At 57.5% G+C, this 14,514-nt stretch overlaps 1 protein-coding gene across 1 annotated transcript in view; it reads left to right on the forward strand.

Annotated features, from left to right (window-relative positions):
- The window catches only part of SCN4A (sodium voltage-gated channel alpha subunit 4), a 34,397-nt gene that overhangs the window by 16,203 nt on the left and 3,680 nt on the right, over positions 1–14,514 (forward strand). The window contains exons 14-23 of the mRNA XM_063706191.1: positions 4,805–5,281; positions 7,177–7,312; positions 7,940–8,094; positions 8,643–8,816; positions 9,538–9,660; positions 11,065–11,343; positions 11,644–11,697; positions 11,894–12,031; positions 12,849–12,953; positions 13,622–13,892. Coding sequence (XP_063562261.1) covers positions 4,805–5,281; positions 7,177–7,312; positions 7,940–8,094; positions 8,643–8,816; positions 9,538–9,660; positions 11,065–11,343; positions 11,644–11,697; positions 11,894–12,031; positions 12,849–12,953; positions 13,622–13,892 — 1,912 coding nt within the window. The remainder of the gene's footprint in view (positions 1–4,804; positions 5,282–7,176; positions 7,313–7,939; positions 8,095–8,642; positions 8,817–9,537; positions 9,661–11,064; positions 11,344–11,643; positions 11,698–11,893; positions 12,032–12,848; positions 12,954–13,621; positions 13,893–14,514) is intronic.

Consider the following 14,514-nt stretch of genomic DNA (forward strand, 5'->3'; position numbering starts at 1 on the left):
GTTCTCTAACCCTCACATAGAAGAAAAACAACAGGGAGTTCATGAGGTCACTGCAAAGATGATGCCATAGTGTGTACAAAGGCACAGTTTTGTGGGGGAACCTGGGCCTCCAGGCCTTCTCCCACCCTCTTGACCTCCTCTGCTCCAGGGCCTATGGTCCAGGCTCTGAGAAAGAGAATCAGGCTGGATGTGGTGGCTCATGCCCATAGTCCCAGCACTTTAGGAGGCCAAGGCCAGGAGTTCAAGACCAGCCTGGGCAACATAGCAAGACACTCTTATCTCTACAAAAAATGGAAAAATGAAAAAAATTAGCTAGGCATGGTGGCACACACCAAACCCAGCTATTTGGGAGGCTGAGGCAGGAAGATGGTTTGAGCCCTGGACTTCAAAGCTGTAGTGAGTTGTGATCCTGCCACTGCACTCCAGCCTGGGGGGGCAGAGCAAGACCCCATCTCTAGAAAACAAAAAAGAAACAGGTGCAGATATTGGGAAAATGCAGAGATGGCATAAACTGCATCTCTTCTGCCGCTTGCTGTGTTTCAGTGCTTGGCATGAGGGGCTGGTGCAGAGGAAGGGGCCAGGAGGTGAGAGCCAGGGTATAGGGCCATGGTCCAGCTGGCCAGCATTTCTGCGGCTAGGGCCTCTGGAGGTGACCCTGACTCCTCCCCTTCTTGGGGTGGCAGTGGAGGTCACTCCTGCCAGAGCCCTGCAGTGCTGTGCCCAGCTGCCCCCTGCAGTGGCCTGGTGCTGCCCTGGGCAACAGGGACTGGGAAGATGCCTGTCCCCATGTTCCCCAAAGGCCTATGGAATCCCTGAGCTGCAGGGACAGAGCTTCTCAGATATTGCTGATCTCTGGCTGGGGGCAGCACCAAGAGAGGGAAGGGGGTGTCACCTCAGCTGCAGAAGAAGACTATGCTGCAGCTACAGAGGAGAACCCAGGCCTCCTGTCCCTGAAAAGAGGGTCTTAGGGAGTGGGGAGAGAGAGGGAAGGTGCCCGGGCCCAACTTTGGGGCAGGATTGGGGATGGGGAGAGCAGACCCTGAGTAGGAGTTTGTTGATGTAAGTCTAAGGACTTGGGGGTGACTGAGTCTTCAGGGAGTTGCTGTTTCTATGTGTGGAAACTCAAAAACGTTTTAAATCCCCACTTTGCCACTCACTGACTGGGAAACCTCGAGCCCATTATTTAACCCTTTGGGCCTCAGTTTTCCCAACTGGAAAACTGGGATGAAAATGGGGATGACTCTTTCACTGGGTGGTTGCAAGGATTATGTGACGCATGCGCTTACAAGTGCTTACCAAAGTGCCCGGCCACGTGGCTGGGAGTGCAGCTGTTGCAGGCGTGCGGCAGGGCAGTGCTGGTTTAGGTTCCCGCCACCAGGGTGATGCTCCTGTATTGGCAGTGGGGGGCCTACTGTATGTCAGTCCCTGCCAAAGGGAGTTACTGGCATTGCCCCTAATTCCCTCAGCCACCCCATGAGACAGGTAATGTTATTTCCACGCTCTCGAGGAGGCACTGCCCAGAACCACACAACTAGTGAGAAACAGAGCTGGTACTGGAACTGGGTCCATATAACTCCAGTAACGATAACATCAATGACAACAGTATCGTAATAATGATAACGTCAGCATCAGCAGAAGCATGGTGACAGCTGACATTTATTTAGCATTTACCTAGCATTCTGGGTGCTTCACGTGTATTCATTTCACCTCATCCTCCCGCCCACCTGTGAGGGGCGCGCTGGTTCATCTGTTTTATAGATGAGGAAACAGGGGCTCAGGGAGGTGAGTCTGTCCCGTGTGTGGGACGGGAGCCCCTGCAATCTGGCTGCAGAGTCTGGAACCAGTACAGGCCCTGCTTCTGTGTGCCTGTCACCCCTATCACACAGACATGCACACATGAACACACCACTGACATCCTTTCCCAGCCCAGCTCTGTGGCTCTCCCAGTTTGCTCAGAGGGAGTGGAACGGCCCAGGGAGGTGGCACTGTCAGCTCCTTGGGCACTGTCCCCTCCCACCACCTCCCCAGGCTTCAGAGAAGCAGGTGTCTGCCAGAGGCCACCAGGGCACCCTGCCAGAGAGTGTGAGGACCCGCGTCCCCTGCACCTATGGCACTTGGTCACTTCCTGCGGGTAACTGTGAAGAAGAAGAGGAAGTGACTAGGTAACCCAAAGCACAGAACCCCCAGGGAAATTGATGTCGGCCCCCTCCCCTCCTCCCTTCCCCCATGCCTGGGGCAGCTATTTCTGTCTTGGGCAGGAGCCGTGTGCAAACCCTGCTGACCCAGAGAGCAGCTAATTCCCATCTCAGATGTGTTTCTGGCAACTGGATGCCTCCCCCCAGAGAGGGAGAAGAAAGACTAATGCGTTTTGGTGGGGGGCAAAGGCAGAAAAGCCTCTAGGGGACATGGCGGGGAGGAAGGGAGCTGTGGAAATTCCCCCAGCACATTCTCTCAAAGAGGGTTTTCAGATATTTTTTAAAGAGAGTATTTAACATGATTAACAGAATATAATCAACAGAATGTAGTGAAGACAATGACGAGAAGACCTTGGAGGAGGCTGGTGAGAGCCAGGAGTGAGACCCGCCGAGGAGACGGCCAAGGGTGGTGGATCTGCAAGTGCAGGCTCCCCAGTTCCCCATGCCCTCTCACTCCCCCAGGGCTCCGAGGAAGAACCTGGCTATGCTTCTGGCTGACGGGAGCCGGGACCCTCACCCCAGCCAGGATTCTCCTTCCTCCCACTGCCCAGGGCCAGGCAGACTGGTAGAAGGAAGGGTGACCACATTAAAGACCTTCAGGGCTGCCATTCACCTTGTAGGCTAAGTGAAAGATGCCTTCTGAAGTTATACAATGACTAGAATCCTGGTTCGAGTCCTGGCTATGCTCTGTGTCCTAGGGCAGGCCACGCCACCTCTCTAGGACTCAGTTTACTCATCTATAAAATGCTGAGCTGGCCTCAGAGTTCACCACACTCTTCCTTACACCTTGTATAACTTTCTTTCTTTCTTTCTTTTTCTTTTTTTTTTTTTTTCAAGGCAGGGTCTCGCACTGTCACCCAGGCTGGAGTGCAGTGGTGCAATCTGGGCTCACTGCAACCTCCGCCTCCCGGGTTCAAGTGATTCTCCTGCCTCAGCCTCCCAAGTAGCTGGGATTATAGGTGCGCCACCACGCCCAGCTAATTTTTGTATTTTTAGTACATGGTTTCACCATGTTGGCCAGGCTGGAGCACCTTGTATAGCTTTCTATTATTTCAAACATAATAACAGCCAACATGCGTTGAGTGCCTACTGTGTGCTCTACTTGTATTGATGGGTTTTTTTGTTTGTTTTTTGTTTTTTTTGTTTTGTTTTGTTTTGAGATGAAGTCTTGCTCTGTCGCCCAGGCTGGAGTGCAATGGCGTGATCTCGACTCACTGCAACCTCCACCTCCCGGGTTCAAGCGATTCTCCTGCCTCAGCCTCCCAAGTAGTTAGGACTACAGGCGCATGCCACCACGCCCAGCTAATTTTTTGTATTTTTAGTAGAGATGGGGTTTCACCATGTTAGCCAGGATGGTCTTGATCTCCTGACCTCGTGATCCGCCTGCCCCAGCCTCCCAAAGTGCTGGGATTATAGGTGTGAGCCACTGTGCCCGAGCTTTTATTGATCTTTTAATCCTCACAACAATGGGAGGAACACTTGGATAATCTCCTTTTTACAGATGAGGAAACTGAGGCACAGGGCAGTGAGGCAAATTGCCTCAGAGCACACAGCTAATAAACTGGGGTTCAGAGCCCTGCAATGTGGTTTCAAAAGCTGTGCACTCCAGTCTCTGCTGCCACCCAAACCCACAGTATTGCATGTGTTTGATCTGCTCTCTGTCTCTGCTGGTCTGTGAGCTCCCTGAGGCCATTCATGCAGTGACGGGGGCTCAGGAAATGTCTATCCACTGGAAAATAAAGTGGGTGGGGGTGCTGGGGGGGAGCAGCAGTAGCCTCCTAAGTCTCTTTCCGTAGGGATGTGGGACAAGAACCAGAATAGATGGAGTCGGAAACCCCAAGAGGAGAAAAGAGAGTAAATAGTAGGTCAGATGTCCCTTCCAGAGTAGCAGGGGCCAAGCTTCTGCACTCCAGGAGCGTGGGGTCTATAAAGTCCCACTTAACAGAGGTGGAGAAGAAGGCACAAAAGATAAAGGTTCCCAGTAAGTCCTGGAAGCTCGGCGACTTGAGCCCAGTTCTTTGTTCCGCATCCTCCGGAAGTGGAGGTAAAGGACAGTCATGGGCCAGGCACCGTGGTGACGCCTCTAATCCCAGCACTTTGGGAGGCCGAGGCAGGCAGATCACCTGAGGTCAGGAGTTTGAGACCAGCCTGGGCAACATGTTGAAACCCCGTCTCTACAAAAAATACAAAGATTAGTTGGGCATGGTGGCACTTGAACTTGGGAGGTGGAGGTTGCCGTGAGCCGAAATCGCGCCACAGCACTCCAGCCCGGAGTCTGGAAGCAACAGAGGGAGACTCCTCCATCTCAAAAAAAAAAGGACAGTCATGGAGAGAGTTCCTGTCCCTCAGCAGGCCTCCCTAAACCCTGCCTCTGCCCTGGGTAGCAGAGTCCTCTCAGAAGCCCAAGCCTCAGTTTCCCCATCTGCAGAAGGGATGATAATAACCATCCCCTCCATGAGCAGTTGTGAACACCTCTTAGGTGGCGTTCTTTTAAATGCCCAAAATGTGGTAGTTTGGATCTATAGACCGAGGACCCCTGTGCTGGCTGAAGGTGGCACCCTCTGGGTCCCGGGGACTGATGTGAGGCTCCCCCTGACCCCATGCCCCAGGTCCTGAACCTGTTCCTGGCTCTGCTGCTGAGCTCCTTCAGCGCCGACAGTCTGGCAGCCTCGGATGAGGACGGCGAGATGAACAACCTGCAGATTGCCATCGGGCGCATCAAGTTAGGCATTGGCTTTGCCAAGGCCTTCCTCCTGGGGCTGCTGCATGGCAAGATCCTGAGCCCCAAGGACATCATGCTCAGCCTCGGGGAGGCTGACAGGGCCGGGGAGGCTGGAGAGGCGGGGGAGACTGCCCCCGAGGATGAGAAGAAGGAGCCGCCCGAGGAGGACCTGAAGAAGGACAATCACATTCTGAACCACATGGGCCTGGCTGACGGCCCCCCATCCAGCCTCGAGCTGGACCACCTTAACTTCATCAACAACCCCTACCTGACCATACAGGTGCCCATCGCCTCCGAGGAGTCCGACCTGGAGATGCCCACCGAGGAGGAAACCGACACTTTCTCGGAGCCTGAGGATAGCAAGGTGAGCCGGGGCCGGGGCTCAGACAGACCCGGCTTCAAATTCTCCTGTGACCTGGAGCAAGCCCTAAGTCCTCTCTGAGCCTCAGTTTCTCCAGCTGTAAAATGGGGGTGGTGCCCTATGGCATTGTTGTAAGCATTACGTGAGACGCTGTATGTAAAGCATGCAGTCCGCTCCCTGTGAGTGGCGACAGTCACTATCGTTATTGATGTGGTTATTATGATCAACCCTGTCTGTCCGGAAACCCTGATTCCCTCGGACCAGAACACCTGGGCCCCTCTCACCAGCAGGTGGTGCCCTTGGACATGCTGCTTTTACCTGGGCACCGCAGCTCCCGGACCAGCACCTGAGAGGCCTCTCTTACATATTCTCCTCTGGGTTTGAGGCCCCTTGCCCAGTCCTCACACTTATCCTCTATCTCTGTTTAGACCCCACCTGGGTCTGCTCCCAACCTCCCAGTGTGGGCCAAAGTGCCAGATCCAGGCAGGGGATTCAGGAGAGGAGCCAGGGGCCAACGGGAGTTGGGGACAAGGAGGACAGAAGCCTCAGACAGGAGCCCTGACCCCTCAGCCATGCAGGGGGTGTGCTGCTGGGCTCAGATGCCCCTCCCCACCCCTCCACTGCGAGGGTGAGGAAGGGACAGGAACGCAGCGGTGGTCACCCCCAGCAGCTGAGGCTGAGGCTGAGGCTGACCCTGCCTGGGTCTTAAGCCCCCTTCCCCACCGTCCAGCTCTGGCAGGGAAAGGACTCGTACAGGAGCTAGGACGGAGGCCCCTGCCCACCCCTGCACCATCAGCCTGAGCCTAATGAACTTTGCCCTGAAAGCTTTTGACTCCTTATTCCCCCAAATATGCTGGCTTACCAGGGAGCGAGTGCCTGTGAGCTATAAATACCCAGGCAACTGTGGCACAGACCTCGGTATGAGGCACTCAGGTGGCGGGGGAGCTGGAGAGCACCAAAGTCCCAGGCTCCCCGGTGCCGGGGCCGGGGCCTGGGGACTTGTTCAAGGAGGGCGAGCACAACTCCAAGGGAGATTTAGGGAGTTGGGTGCACAATCGGGGCAAGCAACTCAGTGGATGCCCTGGCTGACCTAACACTCTGTGCCTCAGTTTCCCTTTTAGTCTACTGAAAACAAGGACCCCCCCCCCCGGCCATGGTGGGTTTCTGGTCACCACTCTGGATACAGAGCTGCCCCCCAAGTTGCCCTCTTCTTCCTTCTCTTCAGAGGCCTCACCCTCAGCCTTGAAGGGGTCCCCTGCCGGGTGGAGGCTGGGGCCGGGAAGCTGGCCTGGCCCAGCAGGAGGAGGTGGGAGGAAGCCTGGCCCGGCCGGAGCACCTGCCTCCCCCACTCCTGCTCCCAACACTGATCAGGTTCCCTTGGCACTGGATGGAGGCTTTGGCTGGGGAACATTTTCCACCCTTTCTGGATTCCTCAGCCAAACAGACCCTGCAGGTGGGAAGGCTTAGACGCTAGGGGCACCACACGCCCATGCTCTGAGGGCTGTGATAGCCTGGCTCCATCCTGACCCCTTTTCATACCCCTGCCCCCTCAGAGCTACCTTCAGGCCCCACATGCCTCCCAGACCCCCCACTCGGGCCTGGGTCCCCGCCTCCTCCCTTATCTGAGGCCTTCGCATGTGTCCTCATGCCCTTACCGTCCCTTCCCAGGCATCAGATCCGCCCCACTCCTTATATAAGTGTCATGAGGGCATGACCAGGGCCACCTACGTCCCCGTGGTTCCTCGACCATCCAGGGCTGGATGAATGAATGAATGAATGAGTTTGCTCCTCCCTCTCTTCTTCCCTTCCCTTCTGGTCTCCCATCCTGCCCCATCTGGTAGGAGGATGAGGGGGTCTCTCAGGGACCCAGATGTCATGTGACCCTGTGGCCTCCGCAGAAGCCGCTGCAGCCTCTCTATGATGGGAACTCGTCCGTCTGCAGCACAGCTGACTACAAGCCCCCCGAGGAGGACCCTGAGGAGCAGGCAGAGGAGAACCCCGAGGGGGAGCAGCCTGAGGAGTGCTTCACCGAGGGTGAGGGCACCCCCCACCTCGTCTGGGTGTCTCCCACAGGCCTGCAGCCCCTGCAAGGGGCAGGCTACACCAGGACCAAAAGCACACGGACCTGGGGCTGCCTGGCCATCCCCGTGCCTCACGTGTCTAGGGGTGGTGGCAGTGCATGCCCAGAACTGTGGTGCAAGATCCATGCAGAGCCCTTGGTGCAGACCTAGCTTGGAGCGAACGTGCAGGAGTGTGGGTGTCAGCTCCTGAGATCCTCCCCTCCATCTTCAGGGAGCAAGGCCTTCAGGACATGGCACTGGAGAAATGTCGTTGTCCATAGAGCTTGCTGGGCTGTGCAGGATGGAGACCGCCTGGGCGAGGTGGGGGGTGGGGCAGCACTGGGGCTGGGGGCCAGGAGGCCTTTCCTCTGCATGCCCATCCCCAGCAGCCATTGTTGCATGTTGGATCCAGCTGTGGAGGGAGGTCCTGAGTCCCCCATGTGAGCCAGATGGAGCTGGGTGAGGGAGGAGGTGGGGGCCCTGGGTCTGGGAGCTGGAGAGGGGCATCCTGGGATGCCATGGGAGGGCGCTGACTGTGCACCCCAAGGCAACCCCAGGCCCATGATGTGGTGCCTGTCCCTGTCCCCCCTCACCCCATCAGCCTGCGTGCAGCGCTGGCCCTGCCTCTACGTGGACATCTCCCAGGGCCGCGGGAAGAAGTGGTGGACTCTGCGCAGGGCCTGCTTCAAGATTGTCGAGCACAACTGGTTCGAGACCTTCATTGTCTTCATGATCCTGCTCAGCAGTGGGGCTCTGGTAGGCACTGCCTGGGAGCACAGGTCAGGGGCAGGGGCCAGGCCCACAGCAGGTCCTCTTGGGGCTCCCTGTCTCCACACACAGGAAGGGCCATGTTCTGGTCAGTCCCAAACCCTGAGAATCCTAAAGGAACTCGCTGTGCCTCCGGGATAGGTTATAGGATGTGCTGACTTTCTCAACATGGCAGAGGTGCCTCCCTTATTACGTGGGTGCTGACTTTTGTGCACTCTCTGCTGATAAGGAGGCAGGAGACCCCTGGGAACTGGGGGCGCAGGACTGAAGATGTGTCACTGAGGACCTGCCCAGCAGATGATGGCAATTTGCTGTTGTTGGGCTTGGAGAAGGGGGGCTGAGGGATTCTCCCCACTGGGAAACGCTCTCATCCCCATGATGGGTGGTGGGAGTCCAGGAGATGCGGACAGCCTGTCCCTTGGGCTGGGCCCCCACGGCAGACCCCCGGGAACCAGCAGCATAGAGCAAGGCAGGGGACCTGGCTGCCACCCCAGCCTGCTGGACCCCAGCCACCCTGGTGGTGCTGGTGCCCCCAGGCCTTCGAGGACATCTACATCGAGCAGCGGCGAGTCATTCGCACCATCCTCGAATATGCCGACAAGGTCTTCACCTACATCTTCATCATGGAGATGCTGCTCAAATGGGTGGCCTACGGCTTTAAGGTGTACTTCACCAACGCCTGGTGCTGGCTCGACTTCCTCATCGTGGACGTGAGTCCCCCCACGCTGGCCCCGTAGCTACATCCAGAGGCTGTCAGTGTGGCGGGGACCTCAGGAAGCCCACGCCCTGAAGGGCAGGACCTGCCCGAGGCCACCCCCAGAGTCAGACCCTCAATCAGCGCTGCCCTTCTCAGACACAGCTGCCCAGGGAGGGGTTAGGGACTGGGAGGCCTTCCCTTCTCCTCAGGGAAAGGAGGCCTTGGGGGAAGACAGCAGGCAGGAGGGCTACTTACCATCCCTGCCAATAGGAGTGGAGGCGTTTCTTACTTCATACATTTTATTTATTTATTTTTAAGATGGGATCTTGCTATGTTGCCCAGGCTGGTCTTGAACTTCTGGGCTCAAGCAATCCTCCTACCTTCGCCTCCCAAAGTGCTGGGATTACAGGTGTGAGCCACCATGCCCGGCCAGGAATGGAGGATTTTCTTAGCCTCTTAGATGGGCTCACAGGCCTCCCGAAGGAGTCAGGTACCATCCCTCCTACTCACAGTCATCCCCAGTTGGTTGATGACGTCACTGAGGTGGTGCCAGGCTCCTACAGGTACTGGGACAGGTCCCAGGGCTGCTCTTCCCACCGGACAGGACCACCCACTAGGGAGGGGATCTAAGGGAGACAACCAGGAGCTGTGAGTCCAGGAAGACCCCCGTGGCCTGGGCTTGAGGGGAGGCTGGGGGCCTTGCACGCACTGACCCCCTCACCCCTCCCCTGCAGGTCTCCATCATCAGCTTGGTGGCCAACTGGCTGGGCTACTCGGAGCTGGGACCCATCAAATCCCTGAGGACACTGCGGGCCCTGCGTCCCCTGAGGGCACTGTCCCGATTCGAGGGCATGAGGGTGGGTGCTGAAGGGGCCTCTGGGGTGGGCTGGGGATGGGGGACCGGCCACCTTCACTGCAGGGTGGAGGGTGCATGTCTATACTCCAACCACCACCAGAGGGAAGCAGAGAGCTTGGACCCACGGCCCTGCCTGAGGCCAGGTCTGGCCCCCACCTCCCCTAGCTGTCCCCCCTGCAGGCCATCTTCTGCCTGCCCCATTCCCGCTCTCAGCCCCCGATCCAGCCCACCCTTAGCTTACCTCTGCCACTACTTGAGGGGAGCAGAGACTGCAGAAGCACCCAGGAGGGCCCCACGGCCAGGGAAGAGGAGGAAGGAAGGCAGGTTTATGTGGTGTTTATGGGTGGTTTATGAGTGGGTTTATGGGTGGCCCTCCCCAGCCTCAGACTGAGCCACCCAGGGCTTTGAAACAAGGTGCCTGCACCCTGGCTCTGAGCCTCCCCCTCACCCCCCACTGATGAGCTTGGCGTCACGGTTGGGGCCATGCACTTGAGCTTGGGGTCAGTTTGGGGAAGATCCACTCAGGCCCTGGAGAGCGGAAGTGGCAGGTAAACACGGGGTTGGGGAGGGGGCGGGGGCAAGAAAAATGGGACTTCCCCAGGATGAGAGGTCTGCCGGCAGCAAGACCTGCTCCAGCGGGACAAATTTCTGCAAATCTGGAGGCCATGGCGAGCCCACCCAAGCGGCCCCTTCCTGTCCCTGCAAGAGGCCAGCCGAATGCTGGGCCCTCTGACCCCCCAGAGCCAGGGAGTCCTCCCGTTGAGGGAAACAAGCTGCCTGTGGCCATGCGGCTGGTCGGTGCCCCAACCAGGAACAGAGCTCCCCTGGGCACACCAGGCTTGTGCCACCCACTCTAGAGGTCACGAAATGGCTCCTCCTTAAAAAGAGAGGGGTGTCAGTCAGGTCCAGCCCAGTCTGCAGTGGTCAGGTGGGCTGTGTGACTAGGGCTGGTGGGGATGGGGCTTCTGTCCCAGAGTTCCTGCTGCTTCAAAGACCCTGGTGCCCTCTTTTCTGTGCCTATATCTGGGGCTCTGGGGCTGAAAACCCATGAGCAGGGGCTGGGTCACGTGAGCTGAGTTTCCTATGGGGGCTGAGCAAAGAGTGTTTGTCTCCTGCCTGGTGACCTGTGACCAGGCTGCTTCCAGAGAAACCCAGCACCCCTACTCTGGGCTGATGGCTCCAGTCAAGCAGAGAGCCCTCTTGACCACCAGGCCTGCAGCTCCCTCCCCCTCCCCCTTACCACCCCCAACCTGCACACACACAGCCCAGCAGGTCGGCCCTCCTCTAGGAAGCCCTCCCTAATTGACAATGCCCAGCTCTGCCTGGTCCCCTGGGTGGCGTAGAGATGTGGAGCCCTCTCTCAGAGGCTGGGAGAGGCACTGGCAATGGACCCCCTGGCCCCCAGGTGGTGGTGAACGCCCTCCTGGGCGCCATCCCCTCCATCATGAACGTGCTGCTTGTCTGCCTCATCTTCTGGCTGATCTTCAGCATCATGGGTGTCAACCTGTTTGCCGGCAAGTTCTACTACTGCATCAACACCACCACCTCTGAGAGGTTCGACATCTCCGAGGTCAACAACAAGTCTGAGTGCGAGAGCCTCATGCACACGGGCCAGGTCCGCTGGCTCAATGTCAAGGTCAACTACGACAACGTGGGTCTGGGCTACCTCTCCCTCCTGCAGGTGGTGAGTGTGACCCACCACCCCTGCCGGGAACCTGGATGGAGGTGCCCCCCACCCCGGTCCCTCTCGTTGTACCCAACCCCAATGTCACTCCTGGTTAGGGGACCGCCCACCCTGCTTCCAATGCTGTGGGATCCCCAGGCAGTGTCTAGACCTCTCTGGTCTTTATTTGATGCTTGCCCAGTGGGGCTCTGGCAGGCAGCCTCTGGCAGGGGAGGACCAGGTTGGGCGGGGGAGGGAAACTCATGGATGATGAAAGCAGGGAGCAGCCCCCCGGCTCACTCCCCAACCACACTCTCTCAGGCCACCTTCAAGGGTTGGATGGACATCATGTATGCAGCCGTGGACTCCCGGGAGGTGAGTCGGGGTCGCTGAGATGTGGCTGGTGAGCGAGCCAGGGAAGAGGACTCAAGACAGGAGGGAGACTCGGCAGCACATTCTGTCCCCAAGACTTGGCAGCCCTGGGGGTGGATGGGTCCTGCCCTCAGGGCTGTGGGGGGCACGGAGAAGCCAGCATGCAAACCCACGCCGTCCCACCCTGTGGCTCCCGCAGAAGGAGGAGCAGCCGCAGTACGAGGTGAACCTCTACATGTACCTCTACTTTGTCATCTTCATCATCTTTGGCTCCTTCTTCACCCTCAACCTCTTCATTGGCGTCATCATTGACAACTTCAACCAGCAGAAGAAGAAGATGAGTATCAGCCCAGCCCCCCAGGCCCTCCCTGTGCCGGGCCTCCCTCCTGCCTCCCTTGTCCACTCTCCATTGCACAAACCCACAAATGCTGCCTGAGCACCTACCAGGTTGTTGGTTCAGGCAGCTAGCTTGGGTCCCAGTCCCACCAGGCCACCTTGAACAAGTGGCTTGGCCTCCATGAACCTCGGTGTCCTTATCTGTAAAATGAGACTGCTGGGCCAGGCGCGGTGGCTCATGCTTGTAATCCCAGCACTTTGGGAGGCCGAGGTGGGCGGATCACAAGGTCAGGAGTTCAAGACCAGCCTGGCTAATGTGGTAAAACCCCGTCTATACTAAAAATACAAAAATAAAAATAAAAAAAGAAATTAGCCAGGCGTGGTGGCAGGCATCTGTAATCCCAGCTACTCAGGAGGCTGAGGCAGGAGAATCGCTTAAACCCAGGAGATGGAGGTTGCAGTGGGCCGAGATCGCGCCACTGCACTCCAGCCTGGCGACAGAGCGAGACTCCATCTCAACAACAACAAAAAAAGACGAGGCTGCTACAACCTGCCTTGTGGGTTACTCTAGGGCTTAGCGAGATGTTGATGAAAAGTAGACAGAAACAGGCTGCAAGACAGCATTGATCCCCACTCCCCTTCCCTCCCTTCTCCTCGGTCCCGCATTCTCCCCTTGTCCCTCCATCTCTGACCCTCCCCCTTCCTCCAGGCCGATCTACAGGGGCAGGGGCTGCCTTAAAGGTGGTGACTGAGGTAGGGGGTCCTGGAGGCAGGAAGGGGACCTGCACCTCAACCTGACAAGCCCTATCCCACTATACTTAGGGGGGAAAGACATCTTTATGACGGAGGAACAGAAGAAATACTATAATGCCATGAAGAAGCTTGGCTCCAAGAAGCCTCAGAAGCCAATTCCCCGGCCCCAGGTACAGACCTCTGGGCCCCCTGTCCTCTGTGTGCTGCCAGGCTCCTGCCTAGGGGACTGATGGGGGTAAAAGATTTCCTGCCTTCCACCCACCAGGCTGTGTCCCTGGGTGAGGTTAGGCCCACCCCAGGGGCAGGGGACTTGGTCTACCTGCAGGGAGGGACGCCTCTTTGTAGTGCCACAGAGACACCATATGCACAGAGGCTGTCCATGAAACTCCAGTGACTGCTTTACCCTCACCTGGTCCCGCGAAGCTCCTCAGTGCCCATCTACCTCCCACCTGGGACCCCAGTGGCCCCTGGGGCAAGGGCTCCCACAAGTGGAAGGAGGAGGATGTCCAGACACCCTACCCAGGAGCAATGACTTTGGAAGAAAGGGGAGGAGCATCTGGGGGATCTTGAAGGGGGTCCCCAGGGGAGGAGGGAGGACCATGAACCCCACAAAATGACCTGGTCCCAGACCTGTCATGATCTGATGGGTCACCCCTCCTCCCCTGGCTGACTCCACCACAACCCCCAACACCTCCTTTCTCTCTCTCTCTCTCTCTCTCTCTGTCATCTCTGTCATCTCTGTCATGCTGTGGTGCCATCCTGTGTCTCCTGCCTGTCCATGTCCTTTCTGGGCCTGGCCACCCCAACTCCCCCACGTCCACTCCCACCCATGCTGCAGAACAAGATCCAGGGCATGGTGTATGACCTCGTGACGAAGCAGGCCTTCGACATCACCATCATGATCCTCATCTGCCTCAACATGGTCACCATGATGGTGGAGACAGACGACCAGAGCCAGCTCAAGGTGGACATCCTGTACAACATCAACATGATCTTCATCATCATCTTCACAGGGGAGTGCGTGCTCAAGATGCTCGCCCTGCGCCAGTACTACTTCACCGTTGGCTGGAACATCTTTGACTTCGTGGTCGTCATCCTGTCCATTGTGGGTGAGCGGGGCGGGCTGGACCAGCAGGGCAGCACTGAGCTGAGGCACTCGGGAAGACCCATCCTCATACGGACACACCTGCCCCTGCACCCTCACACGCTCACCCAGACACACGCCTGTGCGTGCCTGCCATTCACTCTCAATGCACAAAGGCACACGGTGCGCACACAGGCAGATCGTCACCCGCGCACACATGGATGCACCTCAGGACACACAACTGACCAGAAGACGCGCACTCAGGTGCCCACATACTGAGCGAAAAGTGTAAAAGATGGTTCCATGTCTGTGTGCACTGAGAAGTGCACAGTCATGCGTGTGCTTATGATAGAAACTAGCTGCCATTTACTATCAACTGTGCTGTGCGCTTGACAGGTGTTATCTCACCTGTTGTTCATAACAATGTCATGATCAGGAACTGTTGTTCCCATTTTACAGGTAAGGAAATTGAGGCACAAACAAGTGAAGTGGAGACCCAGAGTCACACAGCTGTTCTGTCTCCCTCTCTCTCTGTCTCTCTCTCTCTGTCTCTTTCACACACACACACACATACACACACACGCACACACACACACCAGTGGCATTTGCAAACAGCCTTGGGAATGGGCCTTACACTCCCCCACTTC

The sequence above is a fragment of the Gorilla gorilla genome, chromosome 4, assembly GCF_029281585.2.
Source record: "Gorilla gorilla gorilla isolate KB3781 chromosome 4, NHGRI_mGorGor1-v2.1_pri, whole genome shotgun sequence".
NCBI lineage: Eukaryota > Metazoa > Chordata > Mammalia > Primates > Hominidae > Gorilla > Gorilla gorilla.